Source organism: Carassius gibelio, chromosome B2 (assembly GCF_023724105.1).
Source record: "Carassius gibelio isolate Cgi1373 ecotype wild population from Czech Republic chromosome B2, carGib1.2-hapl.c, whole genome shotgun sequence".
Taxonomy (NCBI): Eukaryota; Metazoa; Chordata; class Actinopteri; order Cypriniformes; family Cyprinidae; genus Carassius; species Carassius gibelio.
Window position 1 is genome coordinate 19,582,280 of NC_068397.1, and position 21,363 is coordinate 19,603,642.

Below are 21,363 nucleotides of genomic sequence, written 5' to 3' on the forward strand. Positions count from 1 at the left end.
GGCAGCCCCGGGTTGCTGTTGGGAACTCTTACGTCATCGTTCAGTCAGCTGTGCTCTGGATGATTTAGGCTCTGCATGCAGTTTATTGCTCAAGATTACAGCCAAATCAACGTTTTGTTTGAATGCATTCATACTGCAAGAAAAGGATGCGTTTTTTCTATTCGACTTTTACTTCTTCTTTTAATTCATCATTAGACATCATTCTGAGGCTTTGAAAATATTTATTCTTTAGCCTATACATTCTTCTTTTACAGTCATATGTAGACATATGACTCATATGTAGATCTGATACTTTATTTTGAAGACAAAAAATATGAAATTAACTTGATACGCTCTTTAACCACTAGGGAGCAGTCTACATTACTGTAAAGTGCTTGTAAACAGCCATTTGCAGTGGAAAAATAAATAAATAAATAGAATAATATAAAAGTATAAAATCTCTAAATAAAACATTATTGAAGTATTATTATTTTTTACATATCGTTGCTCTTCTTCTGCTGTTTAATGTCGTGAAGTTGTGACATATGTATGTGTATAAGTATGTGACCCTGGACCACAAAACCAGTCATAAGTAGCACAGGTGTATTTGTAGCAATAGCATTTTATGGGTCAAAATGAACGATTTTTATTTTATGCCAATAATCATTAGGATATTAGGTTTAAGACTATGTTCCATGAATGTATTTTGTAAATTTCCTAGCATAAATGTATCAAAACTTTTTTATTATTATTAGTAATAGTCAATGCATTGCTAAGAATTCCGTTTGGACAACTTTAAAACCGATTTCTCAGTATTTAGATTTTTTTGTACTCTCAGATTGCAGATTTTCAAATAGTTGTATCTCAGCCATATATTGTCCCATGCTAACAAACCATACATCATTGGAAAGCTTGTTCAGCTTTCAAAATGATTTTTAACACATATAATTTCAGACAACCTACTTCCATAAGGCAAACAAACTACATTAATATATAACAAAACATTTATACTGTATTTAATTAATATTTAATCATTAAGTTAATATAATTATGGTATCAAGTGTGACAATTGCCCTCATCTCTTTTAATGCCAGTGTTGTGGAACTCCAAAGCAATACCCTTTTTTCATTTGAGAAAGAAAAAAGAGCTTGCTGAGACATACAAACATATACAAAGTCTTGTATATATTATACTTACTTGATTGATTACATTAAAAAAACGAAAACATTTGAATGTTTATGCAAATGTGACATGTGACATTATTTAATTAAATATGCACTAGTTTGCATAATTTTCTAAACCAGAAACCTGAATATTTGATAATGTCAGTTTCAAAATTCTCGTTTCATTTTGCTGACATATTGCAGTTAAAGGTTTTTACAGAGGGGATTCTGGATATTTATTTTTATCACTCTAAACAGCCAAAAAAAAAAATGTTATATGGGGGTAAAATGTTATATGAACTCAGATAATCTAATATAATATAAACAAATCTTTCTGAATATAGATTGTTTAAAATAAAATGGTAAAGTCTGGTGCATTTAAATGCAAATTAAGTGAAGATTTCTGGTTCATTGCATATAAAAATAATCATTTTGAGAAAATTTTAAGCCTTTAAAGATATGCACTGAAATTGAAATCTATAGATGCAAACAGATAAAGTGGATTAAAAAGCCCTTAAAGTGTATTTTGAATGTTTTCTTTCCTCTGGTCTGAAACATCACATTATAAAAAGCCAAATAGTCATACCTGCCTTTGAGTGACAGACTCAGTGAACAGTACTGACCTAATTTTTGATATTACATCGTGAACTGGCAGGTATTCAAAATTATTGCTTGAGAAAAGTTTTAAATAAATGTAAAATATTTCCTATTATTGTATAATTCCGAACTTAACATGATTTCAGATAAACGTCTATTTCTGTTTGGAATAATCTTGCATCAAGTAAGCAAAAGCAGCACTGTGTACCAGAAAGAAGTGTGAACCACTAATTGGACTGAAATTCAGTGGCAACAAAAGCCTTGGCTAGAAAATTCCAGCCCTGGTTTTACAGGGTCTGCTTTGTTGCAGCAGTGTTTGTTCTCTACTGCTGTGTTAACAGTTATCTTTTCGGTGGTGGCCTCTCCCCACCCTTCCACACAGTGCATGAAATGTTCCTCAGCACAAACCCGTCCAGAGACACTGTGGCACAGTACAGGTGATGCTCCGTTCTACATAGGACACCATCCAGACACCAGGAGTGGCCCACCAGCTGCTCACAGCCATGATCCCACACAGCTTTGACTACAACCAGCCGATGAGAAAGCGTTGAGAAGAAGGAGACATGATGGGACAGTTCCAGGAAGATGTGGTGGGTGGCTTCACCGCAGAGGAACTGGAATGCAAGATCTGCTACTGTGCATACAGCCTGTCAAGTCGACGGCCCAAGATCCTCGAGTGCTGCCATTGTCTTTGTGCCAAGTGCCTTGCAAAAATCCTCGATTTAGGTGAAACCTCTCCAAACGCAGTGGTCTGTCCGTTCTGCCGCTACATCACAGAACTTCCTGGAGAAGATGTGGACAGTCTACCAGATGAGTATAACTTGGTGCTGGCACTGCTGTCCATCAAGACACAGAAGCATCAGAACCTTAGTGACAACCAAGGTGAGATTCTCCTCAGCCCCAGACGCCTCAACTCTCTGGTGGGACACTCTGCCTCAGCTTCTCCCACCTCGATTCGTTCCAATTACGTGGTAATCACCATTATGGAGCCTCGGCAGGAGTCTGTTATTCCAGCTCGGGGTAGGGATTACCGGTCTTCCAGCCAGGACTCCATGGCCTCGGTTACTCAGAGATGGACAGTGTGGAACTGTGCGGCCCTGTTGTGCCAGACTTCAGCACGTGTCCTGGTCTGGCTGCTGGGGCTGCTGTACTTCAGCTCACTGCCTCTAGGGGTCTATCTGCTCATCATGCAGAATACCACGATGGGGGTGTTAATCGTCAGTCTGGTACCTGTCAGTCTTCTCATCGTCATGGTGTACGGCCTTTGCCAATGCCTGTGCCGTGAGTTTTGGGACTGTGTACTACCATAATGACCAAAGCAAAAAGTGTTACTGTTATGTGTGGATATACGATGATTGGATGGTCCTGCCAGTTTGTGGAAACTCATGATTTTTTTGGTTAATTGGGTAAACGATGTACACTTAATTGAAAAACAAACAATAAACTTGCACAGATTTAATTTAGTAGGCTATCATACAAAACAATGTCGTGCAAGAATGCCTGAAAATAGTATCCACCTCATCAAAATTATCCACTGCATACATCTTTTTTATAACCCGTCTGATTGTTGAATGTGCCTTTTCCGGGAGTGGCTCTAATGGATAGATCAATAATTATGTCCTATCTAGGATTGTTGATGTACTTTTCTCTGTCTGAATGATTAACATACAATAACTTTTACAATAAGGTCCCATTAATTAAAGTTGGTTAAGGCATTTACTAACATCAACTAATAATGAACATTATATACAGTATGTTACATACTGTTTACTAATCCTTGTTAATGCTAGTTGATAAAAATACAACTGTTAGCTCATGTTCATGTGCATTAAATAATATTAACAGACACACTTTTGATTTATTGAGTAAATGTGGTATTTAATCAGATTAATTAAGTAATATTAATTAACTATGATTGCATAACAAAGATTAATAATGAATGCGGTTAACAACAAATTGAACCTCATTGTAAAGTGTTACAGATGATTGCTATATAAGGCCTACAACATCTCATACCGAATCATGGGTAGGACACATATTTTAATATTTTAATCATGTTTATTAGTTTGACTTTTCCATGTTTTTCTTGGAACACAAATACAGTACATGTGAAGAAAGAACATGTCTGAGCATGTTTTAAAGAATCTAATCAGCATATGTTTTTACAAACACAAGTTTTTTGTGCTATGTGTAAACGAACACAAGTTTTGTACAGAAAACACCACTATTTACATTTTTATATAAAGAAATTGTATATATTGTGTTTCATAAAACTTTTGATGCTATTTAAACAAGATTAAATGCACTGACACTGGCTTTTCAAGTTTTAGGCATTAAAAACTCTCAAAGGAGGTCACTAAAAAGGCCCCAATTGTAAGGGGACCCTAATATGCACCCTAACTGTACTGTCCCATGATGTATAAAAATTATCAGAATCAGAATCAGAATCAGCTTTATTGCCAGGTATGTTTACACATACGAGGAATTTGTTTTCGTGACAGAAGCTCCGCAGTACAACAGAATGACAGCGACAGAACATAAAACACATAATAAAAGAATAAAAATACAAATATGTAGACAGTGAATGACAATATACAAATGACAATTGTAGGCAGGTATATTACAAAGTGAAGTTATGTATGTACATATATATTGTGTGCAAAATTAAGTGTATACTAAGTATGTGTGTTAGATAAATAAAGTGTGTGTGCATATAAATATAAAGTGTAGTGTGTTCGCCATTATTATCAGCTGTTCATAAGATGGATTGCCTGAGGGAAGAAACTGGTCCTGTGTCTGGTCGTTCTAGTGCTCAGTGCTCTGTAGCGTCGACCAGATGGCAACAGTTCAAAGAGGGAGTGTGCTGGATGTGAGGGGTCCAGAGTGATTTTGACAGCCCTTTTTCTCACTCTGGATAAGTACAGTTCTTGAATAGATGGGAGGGTTGAACCGATGATTCGCTCAGCAGTCCGGACTACTCTCTGTAGTCTTCTGAGGTCAGATTTAGAAGCTGAGCTGAACCAGACAGTTACTGAAGTGCAGAGGATGGATTCAATGATGGTGGAGTAGAACTGTTTCAGCAGCTCCTGTGGCAGGTTAAACTTCCTCAGCTGGCGGAGAAAGTACAACCTCTGCTGGGCCTTTTTCACAATGGAGTCAATGTGAATGTCCCACTTCATGTCCTGAGAGATGGTGGTTCCCAGGAACCTGAATGACTCCACTGCAGTCACAGTGCTGTTCATGATGGTGAGTGGGGGGAGTGCAGGGGGGTTTCTCCTGAAGTCCACGATCATCTCCACTGTTTTGAGCGTGTTCATTTATATGAAATAAATTAACGAAACATTATCATATGTAAGTGTGCATATATTCTCACTGTCACAGCCGTCTCAAGCAGATAACAACCCAAGTGAGAAGGAGGACATGTTATTGGTAGTCTGTGTCTTGTCATGTACCAAGTGCTCGAGGAAGTGTGACTGGACCTTCAGAGAGCCAATCAGATCGCTGGATCTCACACTAACAACAAACAAAAGATCGGGGTTCCCTCAGCTACTGTCTTTCTGCTCATTTTACGCATTTTACGTCTGTCCGATCAGTTGGATGTCGTCTTAAATGACAAGGATCAACTTTCTGGAAGTCTGTTATGTTTTTAAATGCTACCGTTTCTCTGTGTTGTGATTAATTCTCTCTAGCGTCTTGCTAACTCTATCAGAGAGGCTGTTTGCGGGCTAGTCGCAGTTAGCTGGCAGGCTAGCCGTCCTCTTCGAATAAAACAAGCCCGAAATCTCAGCAGCTCTTCTCCTGTGGTGTCTGACAGTGGTCTCTTTAGCCACTGGACACTGCTAGAAAGCTGTCCAGCTAAAGATAGCTGGCAAGCCGTTGATATCGGCGGCAGGAATCGGATCGCGATGTCAGGACCGTCATCGGGCTGTGGGTTTCTGATGTCGGTTGTCGTTCACGGAGACTTGGCTCTCAACGAGCAGGAAAAAGAGCTCAACCAGCGGCTTAGACGCCTTTACCCGGCCGTAAACGAGCAGGAGACCCCGCTCCCCAGATCCTGGAGCCCCAAAGACAAATTCAGCTACATCGGCCTGTCTCAAAACAACCTCCGGGTGCATTATAAAGGTAACCGAGACTAGCCGCAGCAGATGAACACAAACACCAAGTTGTTTACCAGCTAACGTTAAATGTTGAAGGCATAGGCCAGGTTAGCTCGTGTCAAGTTGCCCCTCTGATTAATGATATAAAAATACACTTCTGTTAGCTTCTGCGTAACTTACTCGTATTGTCTGAATCGAACCTATTTTTAGTCACACAAACTGCTAAAATCGTTACGAAACGAATGATTTAGTGTGATAATCGAGCACATTAGCCGATATAGTAAACGAAATGTTTACTAGAAACTTTAATTACTAATAACTCGCTGCTTAGACGTTTGAATAAAAATAGCCTCCCTTTAGCATTATTTAGCACCATTCCTAGCAGTCAGCATTGTCCAGATTATGTACTGTACTGCTTTAATATGTTTTATTCAGAACGGTGTTTGTGTGTGTGTGTGCGTGTATTACACGTTGTCTTTGAGAATAAATGATAAAGTTATTAAGTTTGAAAGTATAAAGTTCGTGTACTGTAGCAGCGAGCTATAAAGCTGCTTCTTCAGACATTTCCGGAAGCACCTACTGTATGGAGTTTCACAGTTGAAATGCACTCATTGTCAGCTCTTTTGACAAAACGATCTGTGTGCAAAGCCTATGTCTTAATACACACATGCTGTTGTAGGTGGAGATCGAGCCTGACGCAGAAGCTCTAGGAAAGGCCTGTGTGGGTTTATCTGCACAGGCAGGTTTTCTGCCATTGCGTGTATGTAAGACTGTTACTAGGAATTCAGCAGATAAAGAAAAGCTGTAATATATGTATAATTTGATTACAATATTTAGTTATTAAACAAGCCTCTGTAATCCAGTGAGGTGTCTGCCATTTCCCTCAGCTGAGTCATAAAGGTAGGCCACAGAGGTAATTAGGCCAGTCAGTGCTGACGACAGGTAGGTTTCAGGTAGACTGCCTTAAATTACCAGTAGGCCAAGATATCTTAATAAACCTACAATCTACATATAAGCTTATGAATTTACTTCAGATAGAAATCTGATTATCAGAGGTTCAGGATTAAAATGTTACAAAAATTGACAAAGATGCATCACATATTTCACTCTGTATAGCCTCTGTATATATGTTTTTAATTGAATTGTTAATTGGATATATTTTAAATAGTCTCTATATGATTTATATTTTGTTGTATATTTGAGACATCAGGCATTTTGGTTTATATAGTATGAAAAAGTGAGAATATGGAGCTCCAACACAAGAGAAACAACACCTTAGTTTTATGTAGAGGCCCAAACTGAGCAAAAATTAGTAGTTTGGTGCAGCAGTTGTTGTTATTTAGCTATATGATCAAAAAGTGTGATTGTAAATTATTCAATTGTAAATCAGTGAGATCTTTTAAACAGTATAGCAGAATAGCATAAATATCACTTATCACTTTGAGTCCCAGTAATACGTCTTCGTAAGATTATATTTAAATGCTTACTTTTGTGATAATTGCTATGTAGTTATAATTTCGGGGGGAAACACACAATGCAATGCAGTGCAGTAAAGTGATGTTTGAGAGATGTACAAATAAACATTCCAAAAAATTGTTACTGAATTATTTACAAAATATTATTACAAAAAATTGAATTACTGAAGTTGCATCAGTCCAGTCTTGTGATATTAGTAATGATATATAAGTTATTATTATTTTTACTTTATAAAATAAGATTTCACAAACAAAAAGTATTTTTAGAATTTTATTTAGAACCTTTTTTGTAAAAAATAAAATAAAAATAAAAATGGAACATTCCGAGGCCAGAAAGCATAAAGAGTATTCAGTAAAACAGGATTTGATCATGTTTGTCAGGTAGGGGGCATAGAAATTCATGAGTCAAATATGATGCAATGGGCTTAATAATGTGTGGGAAAATTTTTCTATTTCATGCCTGTCTAGTTATGTGTTAATAGTGAGTAAATAATGGGTTTAACGCCTCTACAGACACTATAGTGACCTATAGCTTTAGATATACTGTATGCATTTGCAATCTCTGAGGTGTTTTTGATAAACTGATTTACTGCTACTTTTGTATTTGATGTTGGTCACTGACATATTTGTTCAGAAAATTAGATTTTTTTAAAGTAATAATAGTTTCAACTGTCTGGAGTATTTGACTTAAATGAGGTGGCATGCCTTTTAATAAATAAATAAATAAAACTTTGGCTGTTAATAATAATAAATAATATTTTTAGCAAATTTCTGACATTGTTTTGTTGGTTATTGCTAATTAAAATGACAATAAATAGGAATCCCCAAATTTAGAGCATATTCGCATGAAACAAACTGCCATTTTTAAATATCAAGCCGAATGTGCAGTGTCTTCGCTGTTGCCAGGCAAAATATCATCAGCCTAAAGTGTACAGCTCTCACAGCAAACACATTTATTATTTTGCTAAGTGTTTTTTTCCATGGCGACCTCTGGCGATGTTATAACATTACAAATGTTCTGGTGCTCCTTGTGAGTGACACAAGCCATTAGCAGTTGTAAATGATTGTGTTTATGTCATCCAGGTCATGGAAAGACCCCAAAAGATGCGGCATCTGTCCGTGCAACACACCCTATTCCAGCTGCCTGTGGGGTCTATTACTTTGAGGTGAAAATTATCAGTAAAGGACGAGATGGGTATGTGAAGGATTCAGTATTTTCTTAAATGACTTTAAGAAAGTGAGCATTCCCTTTAAAGGGAACATTTAAAGGTGCACTCATTAACTGTTAGTTTATGTGGCTGTGTGTAACAGTTGTCTTGAACTTGTCTTGAACCTAGTGGCTTGGATGTAGCATAATGCAAAATCTTCAATTACTAATATCTTTGAATAAAATCTCTATTAGAAGTCAGACATAATTAATTTATTCGGAGAGTAAAATTTTGGATAATAAGAGGCTTACAGAAATGATTAGTATGTGATCTCAACATGGCTGCTCCCATGAGGTGACCTGTTCTATGAAAAATGAACAATTCAGTCCAGATTTTTCATAGTTAACTAAAACTAAAACCATATAACTCTTAAAATAAATGTGAACTGAAATGAAACAAAATATTTTAGCTGGTTACTAACATCTCATTTTCATATAGTTAAACGGGATATACTAAACTAAAACTAAAATATAAAACATTTACAGAATGTTTGAATAAAATTAATATGTAAATGTAAAATATAAAAATGTGAAATGAGTTATTAGTGATAATAAAATAACTCAGTCTCATGTAGGTATACATGATTTTTAAATCAGTTATTCATTTCTATAGGGATAACCTTTTCCTAATCAGGAAAAAGTTACTGTGTGTACCTTTTAATATTTAGGCTGAGCAGTTTTAACCTCCTCTGCTGCAGAACATTTGATCAAATAAACGCTGTTTTTGTGAGCAGGTACATGGGGATTGGCCTGTCAGCTCAAGGTGTCAACATGAACAGACTGCCAGGTAAAACCTCATGTTTTCAGGTTGTTTTTCTAAAATGTCTATGATCACTATAGATGTATTATAACACAGTCTATATAACTATTTTGTAGTTTAGATGCAGCTAGTGGGCATGTTAAGTTGATGTGTTCCCTCTGTGAGCTCTGCATCTTGCCAGGGAAATAAAAGTTTAGAAAGCTTTGAGTTTCTTTTGTGTTTTTGTGGTTTATTGTTTCCAAAAAATCAGCAGAATGTGTACAATGTCCTTAGGTTGGGACAAACACTCATATGGATATCATGGAGATGACGGCCACTCCTTCTGCTCATCTGGCACTGGGCAGCCCTATGGTCCCACATTCACAACAGGCGATGTGATCGGCTGCTGTGTGAACCTCATCAACAATACCTGTTTCTACACAAAAAATGGTCACAGTCTAGGTAGTAAACATTTGAATTGCACATCAAGATCAAATGCTTAACTGTGGATATTTGTTTTTTATTTATTACTGGTCATCAATTCAGTAAGCACTTTAATACACGTCTGCAAGAATATTTTTAATTTAATATGATTTAGTAATTTAGCTATTAACACATTTTCTATTCCCACCATTTCTTGAATTAAATCTTGAATTTACTTTAATAATAGTCTTTTTTTTTTTTTTTCAGGGATAGCTTTTACAGATTTACCGGTAAGTCTTTATTTTTCTTAAACACCTCTAAGCTTGAAATTATTTTTTTGGTTCATTATTATTTTATACACTACCATTCAAATGTCTGGGGTCGATTTGATAATTCATTTGATCAAAATATACCAAAAGCAGAAATATTGTTGTGGTTTAAAATAAGCTGTCTTTATATTATCAATGCAATTTATTCCTATGATGGTAAAAGTTAATTTTCAGCCGTCAGTCTTCAGTGTCACATGATCTTTTGGAACCATTTGGAAACCATTGTGTTGCTCAAAATTTTTGTGGAAACGGTGACACTTTATCAATATTCCTTGATGAATAGAAAGTTTTTTCTTTCTTTCTTTTCGAAACGGTGGTGAATATTAAGTCATTTAAGTTTTGTTGTGGTTTGTAGTATGTAGTCTATCCTCCAATAGTTTACTCGGATAAATCTATGGCTGTTTACATTCTGATTACATGCACATGTGTTTTGTGAAAAAGTTAAATTTTCTATTGTTGTTGTCTAAATATTGAACTTGTAGTGACATATCATTTGTAGCTTTATAGATATGTTTTTGTGTTTCACTGCCTGGAGGTCATGGGGTGATTGATCATTTGTATATTTTTCATTCTGTTGTAATATTTTAGATATTGTTGAGGAAGCTGTTTGCTATTGTTATGTCTTTCCTTCTTTCTTCATCATTTAAAGATGTTGGACTGACAGCTCCTAAGCATTGCTCTTGTTAAATGAACAGAGGGCCTGTTTGGGGCTAAAACAATGATCCATTCAACAGAAAACACAGTTGGCTGGGGACCAGCATTCATGCTACTCTGAGTACTTCTGTGAAGTATGTCAGTTTAGCAGTTCTGAGCTTTCTTTCTATTGGACTATGAGCACAAACCCTCCCAGAATTATTCTACAGAAAGCATCAGAAAATGACTAATATGGGTCTGCCCCTGACCTGACCGATAATTATGTAATCTTGGTTTGAAATCTGATTAAAATCTGCTGTTTTTCTGAACGCCCATGCTAGACATAAACAAGACTGGATTGGTAATGGGGCATACCGATCATTTTCCTGGTGTAGAACGCACTTAAGGGGCCGACAGAATTCTTATTTATTTTGCCAAGGACCATCACGCACGGACAGCCAACAGCCAGTGGCCCATTGGTTTGTCTCCTGTATTGACAGCGTAAACCATCCAATCCTAATGCGCTATTAGCGGAGCATTGAAGTATTTTGCCCATCGTTTATAAAGATCGCTTCACCCCAATTTAAATTATTATTATTATTATTATAGTTATCAATAATTAAAACAGAAATTATAGAAATGAATACTTTTAGCAAGGATGCTTTAAATTGATAAAAATGATGATATAGACATTTATAATGTTAAAAAAAAATATTTATATTTCATATAAATGCTGTTCTTCTAAACTTTCTATCCATCAAAGAAACCTGAAAAAAAATCTACTCCGCTGTTCAACATAATAATAATAATAATAAATGTTTTTTGAGCAGCAAATCAGCATATACGAATGATTTCTGAATGATCACGTGACACTGAAGACTGGAGTAATGATGCTAAAATTTCAGCTTTGAAATCACAGAATTGAATTAGATTTAAAAATATATTCAAATAGAAACCAGTTCTTTTAAATAGTAAAAATATTTAAAAATATTATTGCTTTTGCTATATTTTGAATTAAATAAATGTGGGTTTGGTGAGCAGAAGAGACTTCTTTAAAAAACATCACAGATCTAACTGTTCAAAAACTTTTCTTTTGACTGGTAGTTTATATCATATATACACAAACACACACACACACACACACAGAACTGTGCAAAAGTCTTAGGCCACTAGTATTTTCACCAGGAAAAAATTAAGTCAGTTATTTCTATCTTTTGCTGTAATGTGTCAGTAGTAAACATCAGTTTACATTTCATAATTATTACGATTAATGGTGAAATTAATTTTTGTTTGGTGAAAATATTAGTGGCCTAAGACTATTGCACAATACAATGATGGTGGGCCGTCTGAACCAAAAAATGCCAGGGCCCATTTTTTTAGTCCCAGTCCAGTCCTGGACATAAACAAAGGCACATTTTTCATCATCTTTTTAAAGATCTCATTGTGTGTATGTACACATCATTAGTAATAAAAAACTGGTAAATTTAAATAGCCAGTAACTAAATAGTCCACATTTATTAAAATGTGCTTATTTTGCTTTTAGCCCAACCTGTATCCCACAGTGGGTCTACAGACCCCAGGGGAGGTCGTGGACGCCAATTTTGGGCAGCATCCGTTTGTCTTTGATATTGAGGACTACATGCGTGAATGGAGAACCAAAATCCAAGCCCAGATTGACCGTTTCCCCATTGGGGAGAGAGAAGGAGAATGGCAGGCCATGATTCAGAAGTGAGTACTTTTGATTTGGAATATTTTTATAAGGTTTATATTTTCAAAACCTTTCCAGAGGTAATGAATGGATATGCTGTTTTGTCTTTTTTTTTTTTGACCTGTTCGCTCTCTCTCATTAGAATGGTAGCCTCGTATCTGGTTCACCACAGCTACTGTGCCACCGCTGAGGCCTTTGCCAAATCAACTGACCAGGCTGTACATGAGGAACTTGCTTCTATCAAAAATAGACAGAGTGAGTCTTCACAGGCAAAACAAATATATTATCCTTCAGACTTGGGTCTTATTTTGGGTTTGTATGATTGTTAAATTCAACATGAAATCAAATTGGCATAGTTTCTGGTCCAATAATTGAAATGAATCAATCTGAATAATTTATCACTGCATCTCAGCATGCTTTCAGAGTCGAACATTCCCAACTCCGTGCCGAGTAATGATTTCACATTTGTGACTGCAGAGATCCAGAAGCTGGTCCTGTCTGGCAGAATGGGAGAGGCTATAGAGACCACTCAACAACTTTACCCAAGCCTGTTAGAGAGAAACCAAGACCTCCTGTTTATGTTGAAGTAAGTGTGATGTATGCCATATTTTAGGAATTAGCTAACATCTTCAGTAAAGAAACCAAATGCATAATGTATCTACATCTCTCTTTTTCCAGAGTGAGGCAGTTTATTGAGATGGTGAATGGCACTGACAGTGAGGTCAGGTGTCTCGGTGGGAGGAGCCCTAAGTCACAGGATTGTTACTCAGGCTCCCCCCGTCTCTTCAACAGCCCTGTTAACAAAGCCAGCAGCTCCCAGACCTACCAGACAGGTACGTATTATATCCACTAATAAAAATAAAAATAGGAGCTTTTCACCAGAGAAACATTTTAAGTTCCTATAAGTACCCTCATTTTGACGTTTCAGCACAACAGGAACTGGGAATTGTTTTAATTGAAGGAATGCCTTTTGCGGGGACTAAATTGGCTCTTACTTCAGAGTAGGGACTAACTCAGCATAATGGGAACTACCAGGGGCATAAGTGTATGTTGATTGACCCAATGCATGCCATACAAACTATTAATTAAATTGTTTAAATTGAGTTATATTTGCGTAATAAAATAAAATGCTGACAAACACCAAAAATAAAGATGTACATCATTAAACTGACAGCATAACAGATGTACCAGAGGTATGTTGGCTTAGATAGGTGGACAGACAGGGGCTTTGGAGTCAAAAAGGTTGAGAACTGCTAATTAGGTCATCTTTAAATCAAAGCTAGTCCTAAGCCGGAATTCACTGATCATTTGCACTTCCCTCTTTCTCCAGGTTTTGATAGTAATTACTGTAATGGAGTTTCAAGTAAAAGCCACACCTCTTCCCATAGTCACAAGTCATGTCCCCCTACCATGCCAAGCCCTGAGCTCGGTGTCCTGAATGGCAGTCGGGGTCAGCAGACCAACGTTAGGTACGTCTTTGCTCCACAGCACATTGAAATATCCTTCAAGTTTACATGAAATGAAAATTCACCTTGTGTTTTGAATATGCATGTTGAAATTAGACATGTGCCGGTGTTCGGTAATGCGATATATCACGGTAATGAATATGCACTGTATTGTTATCGTGGGCACTTCTAAATACTGTGAATGATTATATATTACAAATTATTCCAAATTTGGAATGCATTTTAAGAATAGTATTCCCATCAACTGGTCAAAATGCACAATGCTGCTTGAAAGACCCATGTGCGCTCTGATGTAAACAAGCACTGCATGAGAAGCACATGAGACACATGAGAGACGCACTGAATGTAAGCACATTCACTCTCTGAAAACAGGTGGTGCTAAACTGCAGAAAATGCAGCCGCTACCCTGGAAACCCCATAAATAAACCAGCTGCACCACTTTCTAAAACTTGCTTAAATTTTAATAGCCATTTAGATTTGTTGATTTGCTATGAAGTTCATCAGAGTGCCAAATACTTAAGCATTCTGACTATTTATTTAAAAACATTTTTTTTTTTCATTTTAATCTGGACTACAACATGCCCTAGATATTGCTTGAAAGTGTTTTGATTCTTAATTTTTTAATTCAAAATTTACATTAGGGCTTCATTAGTTAACATTAGTCAATTCGTTAGTAAACATAAACTGCCAATGAAAAATTCTTCTGAACATTCATTAATCTTAGGTATTCCAATATTTAAAAACGCGTAGTTAAAATCTAAAGATATAACTGTATTATTTAATGAGCTAACATGAACTAAGACTTGTATTTTTTAGCAAATGTAGCTATTGCTCATTGTGAATGTTAATGGTTAACTAATGAGGTTTCATTGTAAAGTGATACCTATTGGTCTTTATAGTTCTTTTGCACTTTAATCTATGCAAAAGTTATATATTTTTCAGTATTGCTTTGTTTTTAAATGTTCTGTTATTTTTGTTATAAGAAAAAAATTATTTAACCTGTTATACTTTTAGTTATTTTAATCTAAATTTCAATACCGTGATAATAGCATGAGCAATTAATCGCAACAGGAAAATTTAATACCGGCATATCCCTAGTTGAATGAACAGTTTGTGTGGGTATACATTGTTTACCTTTTTTTTTGTCTTTTTTTTTTAAACTAATAATGTATATTTAAAATGTAAAAAAATGTAAACTTCCCAGTGAAATTACAGACTTTTTCTACACCCACATTGACATAATGACATCTGAAATTTGTGGTAAAATCTGTCTGCTTTCCTTGTCCGTGTTTCAGCGCGCTGTTAATACTGCAGGAGCTCTCAGTCTCACATGTCATATGTTTATTTTTAACATTCATTTTCATAACAGTCTTCAGTTATTTTCATCATCTCCATTACGGCCATGCCCCACCCACTTCACATGCCCCGCCCCCGAGTACTCAATTAGTTGTTTTTGTAACCTATTGATGATTGAAATGAGAAATTGCCCAAAATGCCTAAATCTGTTCACTCAGATGCATGTACGTCATAATACAGAAGAAAAGTTGTCATTGCTTCAGTTTCATTGCAACTTTAAATCTGACGGGCAAAGTATATAGGAACAAAGTAACTGTACAGCACAAAACAAGCCTGTTGTGTAAATGTTGACTCTTCCTTGCAGTGCTGAGGTGGAGATGGAGGTTGATCACTTCTCAAACGGCTTGTCTGAATCCTCTTCAAATGGATTTCTGAATGGCAGCTCTACTCACGGGATAGACTTGGAGGAATGTGATGGAGATATGGGTGAGAACATTAATTGGGCTCAGTCTTCTGATGATTTCCTGTGTGTCTGCAATGAAGTTTGTTGTGGGTCAAAGGGTTTTCCTATGTGATCTGTTTATTATATCGGATGTTGTGCGTGTGAATTTAGTCAATTATGTTTCGCAAATGAAGCTTGTGTTCCATTTTAAAAAGGATTAAATGTTCTTTACACAGAAGTGGATAGTGCTCAGTCTAAGAGGCAGTTGTGCGGAGGGAGCCAGGCAGCCATTGAGAGGATGATTCAGTTCGGCCGAGAGCTACAGAGCATGAGTGAACACTTGCGCCGTGAAAGGGGAAAAAACTCAGCCAATAAGAAGATGCTCAAGGTACTTCCTTTAATATACACCAGTGGCGAGCTGTGACTTTTTTAACAGGGTATGCTGCTTGATAAGATTAAGACAATAAGAAGATATAACAAACACAGTGGCAGGTGTCGATTTAAAAGTATGCACATTTCCTACCTTATTTGTAAATGAAATTCATCTTTAAATCCTTCTTCTACTGTTTCAGGTTTATCCATAGTTATTCAAATGCTAGAAAAAAAAAATTGCTGGTTTTCCAAGTAAAAATCACCAAATAATGTTTACATGTAGTTACATTATGATACATAATATTCAGAGGGTGGGGAAAGGTCTCTGTATCTACTGAATTATTTTTTTATTCCCAGTGAATAGGAGTCAAAACTCCCACAAAGGTGACACTAGGCTACCCTAATATGCAAATTACCCAAATATTGCCAAGTTGCAATGTTGCAAACAACAATAAAATCAGAGAAGGACTTTAGCTGCAAGCGACATGAGCATACGGAAAACAAAGGGAACAATAACATCTTAATGTTCAGAAAAATGTTCAGAACTTTTTTCACAAATGTGTTTTCAGTGGACTTTTAAAATTTACTTTGCTTGAGAAAACAAAAATATAGTTACACAGTTGTTTTTTTCCTTTGATTCTGGTGAGTTGGTTTTGCATCAAACACAATGTGACTTTCGGCAATTGAGATCTGACAGCAACAGATAATTTTTCCATTCGAGTGCTTCACGAGTGCTTCGCGGACAGCTACCCTCGCACAAGAAATCAGCCACAGGCCAGCAAACCAATGAGAACACACTACAGTCCTGACGAGTCATAGTGACAGAGCGGAGGCGACAAGTCATCCGGAAGCTTCCGTAACTGACGTAGATTCACATAAAAATACTGCCGCTTAGAAAATAAATCATATTACTTACTCCTAACTCTTTAAGATTTAAGTTACATTTTAAATGACAAGGGATCAACTTATAATCATGTTTATATTAATAACCCCATTAAATTATTCTCTCAAATGGCCTGGGTATGTGGAGCATTCGCATCTTATATATACACTTGTTCTGAAAGTTGAATGTATGGGCGTTTGTACTTATAATCACATACAGTCTTGTTCAAAATAATAGCAGTACAATGTGACTAACCAGAATAATCAAGGTTTTTAGTATATTTTTATTGCTACGTGGCAAACAAGTTACCAGTAGGTTCAGTAGATTGTCAGAAAACAAATGAGACCCAGCATTCATGATATGCACGCTCTTAAGGCTGTGCAATTGGGCAATTAGTTGAATTAGTTGAAAGGTGTGTGTTCAAAAAAATAGCAGTGTGGCATTCAATCACTGAGGTCATCAATTTTGTGAAGAAACAGGTGTGAATCAGGTGGCCCCTATTTAAGGATGAAGCCAACACTTGTTGAACATACATTTGAAAGCTGAGGAAAATGGGTCGTTCAAGACATTGTTCAGAAGAACAGCGTACTTTGATTAAAAAGTTGATTAGAGAGGGGAAAACCTCTAAAGAGGTGCAAAAAATGATAGGCTGTTCAGCTAAAATGATCTCCAATGCCTTAAAATGGAGAGCAAAACCAGAGAGATGTGGAAGAAAACGGAAGACAACCATCAAAATGGATAGAAGAATAACCAGAATGGCAAAGGCTCAGCCAATGGTCACCTCCAGGATGATCAAAGACAGTCTGGAGTTACCTGTAAGTACTGTGACAGTTAGAAGACGTCTGTGTGAAGCTAATCTATTTTCAAGAATCCCCCGCAAAGTCCCTCTGTTAAAAAAAAGGCATGTGCAGAAGAGGTTACAATTTGCCAAAGAACACATCAACTGGCCTAAAGAGAAATGGAGGAACATTTTTTGGACTGATGAGAGTAAAATAGTTCTTTTTGGGTCCAAGGGCCACAGGCAGTTTGTGAGACGACCCCCAAACTCTGAATTCAAGCCACAGTACACAGTGAAGCATGGAGGTGCAAGCATCATGATATGGGCATGTTTCTCCTACTATGGTGTTGGGCCTATTTATCGCATACCAGGGATCATGGATCAGTTTGCATATGTTAAAATACTTGAAGAGGTCATGTTGCCCTATGCTGAAGAGGACATGCCCTTGAATGCCCTTGTTTCAACAAGACAATGACCCAAAACACACTAGTAAACGGGTAAAGTCTTGGTTCCAAACCAACAAAATTAATGTTATGGAGTGGCCAGCCCAATCTCCAGACCTTAATCCAATTGAGAACTTGTGGGGTGATATCAAAAATGCTGTTTCTGAAGCAAAACCAAGAAATGTGAATGAATTGTGGAATGTTGTTAAAGAATCATGGAGTGGAATAACAGCTGAGAGGTGCCACAAGTTGGTTGACTCCATGCCACACAGATGTCAAGCAGTTTTAAAAAACTGTGGTCATACAACTAAATATTAGTTCAGTGATTCACAGGATTGCTAAATCCCATAAAAAAATAATGTTTGTACAAAATAGTTTTGAGTTTGTACAGTCAAAGGTTGACACTGCTATTTTTTTGAACACACCCCTTTCAACTAATTGCCCAATTGCACAGCCTTAAGAGCGTGCATATCATGAATGCTGGGTCTTGTTTGTTTTCTGACAATCTACTGAACCTACTGGTAACTTGTTTGCCACGTAGCAATAAAAAATATACTAAAAACCTTGATTATTCTGGTTAGTCACATTGTACTGCTATTATTTTGAACAAGACTGTATATGATTTAAAATGGTCTTTAGGAAAACATAGTATAAAGTGTATTAATGCTCAGTAAGCATAGAGATGTATATACGTTTTATTCTAAAACCTCTTACTGTCTCCGTTCTTGCAGGATGCATTCAGTTTGCTGGCATATTCAGATCCATGGAGCAGTCCTGTGGGCTACCAGCTAGACTCCATCCAGAGAGAGCCTGTCTGCTCAACACTCAACAGTGCAATATTAGGTAGGCACCACTAGTTTTCTTATGTTGGAACATTTGTTCTCAATCTTTTCAGGCCAAGTACCACCTTTGAAAAAATCAGAACAACTTTGTCACCACAGTGATCCCTTTTGTTGCTTTCAGAATTAAGAAAAGTGAGCAACATTATGCTGTATTTTGATAAAAAAATTTTTAAAAAACATTCATGGTGCTACAGATCCCTCATCAGCCCTTTTGTAGGTCTATAGAAGGATCCTGTCACATAACACATGAACAGACTGTTTAGATATTTTGCAAATATTACAACATTAATATTCAAAGTTTACAATCCAAGCACATTATTTATGAATTGTTTTAATTTTATCTTCTCGTTTGTTTTTTCTCATCTCTCCCAGTCAAGTCTTCATTTAATGTTGACAACATGCTCAAAACTGCATCCAGTGTATTTGAGCCAAAAAAAAAACCTCTTTTCCTGAAACTAAGCTAGGTGCTTATTGTAGGGAACAATAAGGATAATATCTTTTTTGTTGTTGTTGTTCGATCACTCGTTTTTTTTGCTGATCAATGCAGCTTCCGAACAGTATACTCGGTCCACACTATGATGTCATTTGTGTATTAGATTATATTTATATGGCATGAACCCTAGCATTCAAAACAGTAATATTGTGAAAATAACCATTTCATATTTCAGTATATTTCAAAATGTAATTTATTCCTATGGAAAGCTTTATTTACAGCATCATTACTCCACTCTTCAGTGTCACATTGCTTATTATTATCAGTGTTGAAAACAGTTGTGGTGGTTTATATTTTTGAGTACTTTTTTTTCAGGATACTTTAATGAATAGAAAGTTCAAGTGAACTGCGTGTATTTAAAATAGGATGGTTCTGTAACATTATGAAAGTCTTAACTGTCCCTTTTAATCAGTTTAATGCATCTTTGGTAAATAAAAGCATACATTTATTTTAAAATATACTTGAATGGTGGTGTGTATTGCTGTTTATTAAAGCTTATTCTTGAATCTAACAATTCAACATTGGCATTTAGCATTTAATGTAACTTTTTCTCTCATGCAGAGACTCATAACCTGCCAAAGCAGCCTCCGTTGGCACTCTCCGTCGGCCAGGCAGCTCAGTGTCTGTCCCTCATGGCTCGCACAGGCAGCGGATCCTGCGCCTTCGCATCAGTGGATGATTACCTGCACTAACCCCTGGAGAATTATCCCTTTAAATGACCACGTGAAAGAGGCCCACGTCATCCCAGACTACCCCCAAAAACTGGGGCCAGCTTTGAAACCATGGCCTGATGAACTGAGCCTCCACATGGCCAGACCCATCCTGTCTCTCTGACGAGACTGGACCCTCTTCACCCGGACCTAAACTGGCCTAAAGACACATTAGCAAGAGGGGTTCTTAAAAGTCAGATAAAATCCCCAATTATTATGGTCTTTATTTTTTTTTCCTTTTGTCTTTTTTAGTTTGGGGGAGGGGAGGAAGTTTTGGGTGGGGGGGAGGGGGGCAGCAGGCTCTGATTGTTGTTTCCTAATTTACAAGGCATGAGGAAAGTTATTATGACATAATTATTGTTATTATCAGTAAACTTGCATATAAGATATATTTGTTCTTGGTTGAAAGCTGGCAGAGTGAGCGAGACCGAATAACTATGCTCCCACCTCGGCAACATCCTGCTATTTTCAGGTCTCAGCTTGTGTAATTTACCATTTATAAAAGAAAAAAAAAGAGAAAAAATATTGCAATTATATTAACATGAGGAGTGGAACATTTAGTTATCTTAATGTAAAAAAAAAAAAAATTCCAACCCAGAAAACCTAACACTGCTGGAGTCCTCCTTAGTGGTGGTGTGTAGTGTAGAGCGTTAGTGTGAGCTGTCTTGAGTTATGCCCTTTTTTGTGCAAGCGCACCTTCCCTCTGCCAACTGCACAGCAGGATTGATGCAATGTTCAGACACTTTGATTTGTAATTGTATTGATGTCTATGGTCTTTTCATCCACCCGATCTCTTACTCCATCTTTTTAAAAGTCCATGTTCAGGCGTTCTGTCATCATCGTTGCCTGAACTGTTTTTTTTGTGCAGTTTGGATGTGCGACGGGAACACGGTGAAATTAAGGTCATATGCCTGCTCGATTGTTTTTTCTCCTCTTGTTTACCGGTCAATCCCTCAGATCATCAGTACTTTTAAAACAAGGAGAATGGTACAGTATTGTCATCAGCACTGTCTTATCATTTTCAGTAATAAAAGGTAAATACCCAGTTGAACAAGATATACCCGTCTGTTTTGACACATTTCAGCGAGTGTTTTAACGTTACACAAGACCATTAAAAAAAGCCAAGTTTGATTTGTCTCGTCACACATTTAAAGAAAAAGTTCACCCAAAAGTGAAAATGGTGTAAATTCTCATTTACAAAAACTTGTGAGACTTCGGTCACTCTTTCATCACATTAATGGAGATATTTTTGTTGAAGCCTGAGAGGTTTCGATCTCTCCACTTCCAG

At 36.6% G+C, this 21,363-nt stretch overlaps 2 protein-coding genes across 2 annotated transcripts; both read left to right on the forward strand.

Annotated features, from left to right (window-relative positions):
- Positions 1–1,996: 1,996 nt before the first annotated feature.
- Positions 1,997–4,463, forward strand: LOC127950841 (E3 ubiquitin-protein ligase RNF182-like). The gene has a single exon (XM_052548171.1). The coding sequence runs from the start codon at positions 2,303–2,305 to the stop codon at positions 3,047–3,049; it is 747 nt and encodes a 248-aa protein (XP_052404131.1). The 5' UTR covers positions 1,997–2,302; the 3' UTR covers positions 3,050–4,463.
- A 742-nt stretch (positions 4,464–5,205) lies between these two features.
- On the forward strand, positions 5,206–21,131 carry LOC127950839 (ran-binding protein 9-like). The gene is made up of 14 exons (XM_052548169.1): positions 5,206–5,861; positions 8,395–8,506; positions 9,253–9,305; positions 9,552–9,719; positions 9,948–9,970; positions 12,186–12,370; positions 12,493–12,605; positions 12,828–12,936; positions 13,029–13,183; positions 13,681–13,819; positions 15,477–15,598; positions 15,791–15,942; positions 18,762–18,873; positions 19,927–21,131. Exons 1-14 carry the CDS (start codon positions 5,645–5,647, stop codon positions 20,055–20,057), a joined length of 1,791 nt encoding a protein of 596 aa, XP_052404129.1. The 5' UTR covers positions 5,206–5,644; the 3' UTR covers positions 20,058–21,131.
- The last annotated feature ends 232 nt before the right edge of the window (positions 21,132–21,363 follow it).

Bases quoted from the DNA above. Each gene is read 5' to 3' on its own strand.
- LOC127950841 (XM_052548171.1), top strand. From the start codon at position 2,303: ATGATGGGACAGTTCCAGGAAGATGTGGTGGGTGGCTTCACCGCAGAG.
- LOC127950839 (XM_052548169.1), top strand. From the start codon at position 5,645: ATGTCAGGACCGTCATCGGGCTGTGGGTTTCTGATGTCGGTTGTCGTT. The intron at 9,306-9,551 runs GTAAAACCTCAT...CAATGTCCTTAG, and splicing joins CAACATGAACAGACTGCCAG to GTTGGGACAAACACTCATAT. The intron at 12,937-13,028 runs GTAAGTGTGATG...CTCTTTTTCCAG, and splicing joins GACCTCCTGTTTATGTTGAA to AGTGAGGCAGTTTATTGAGA.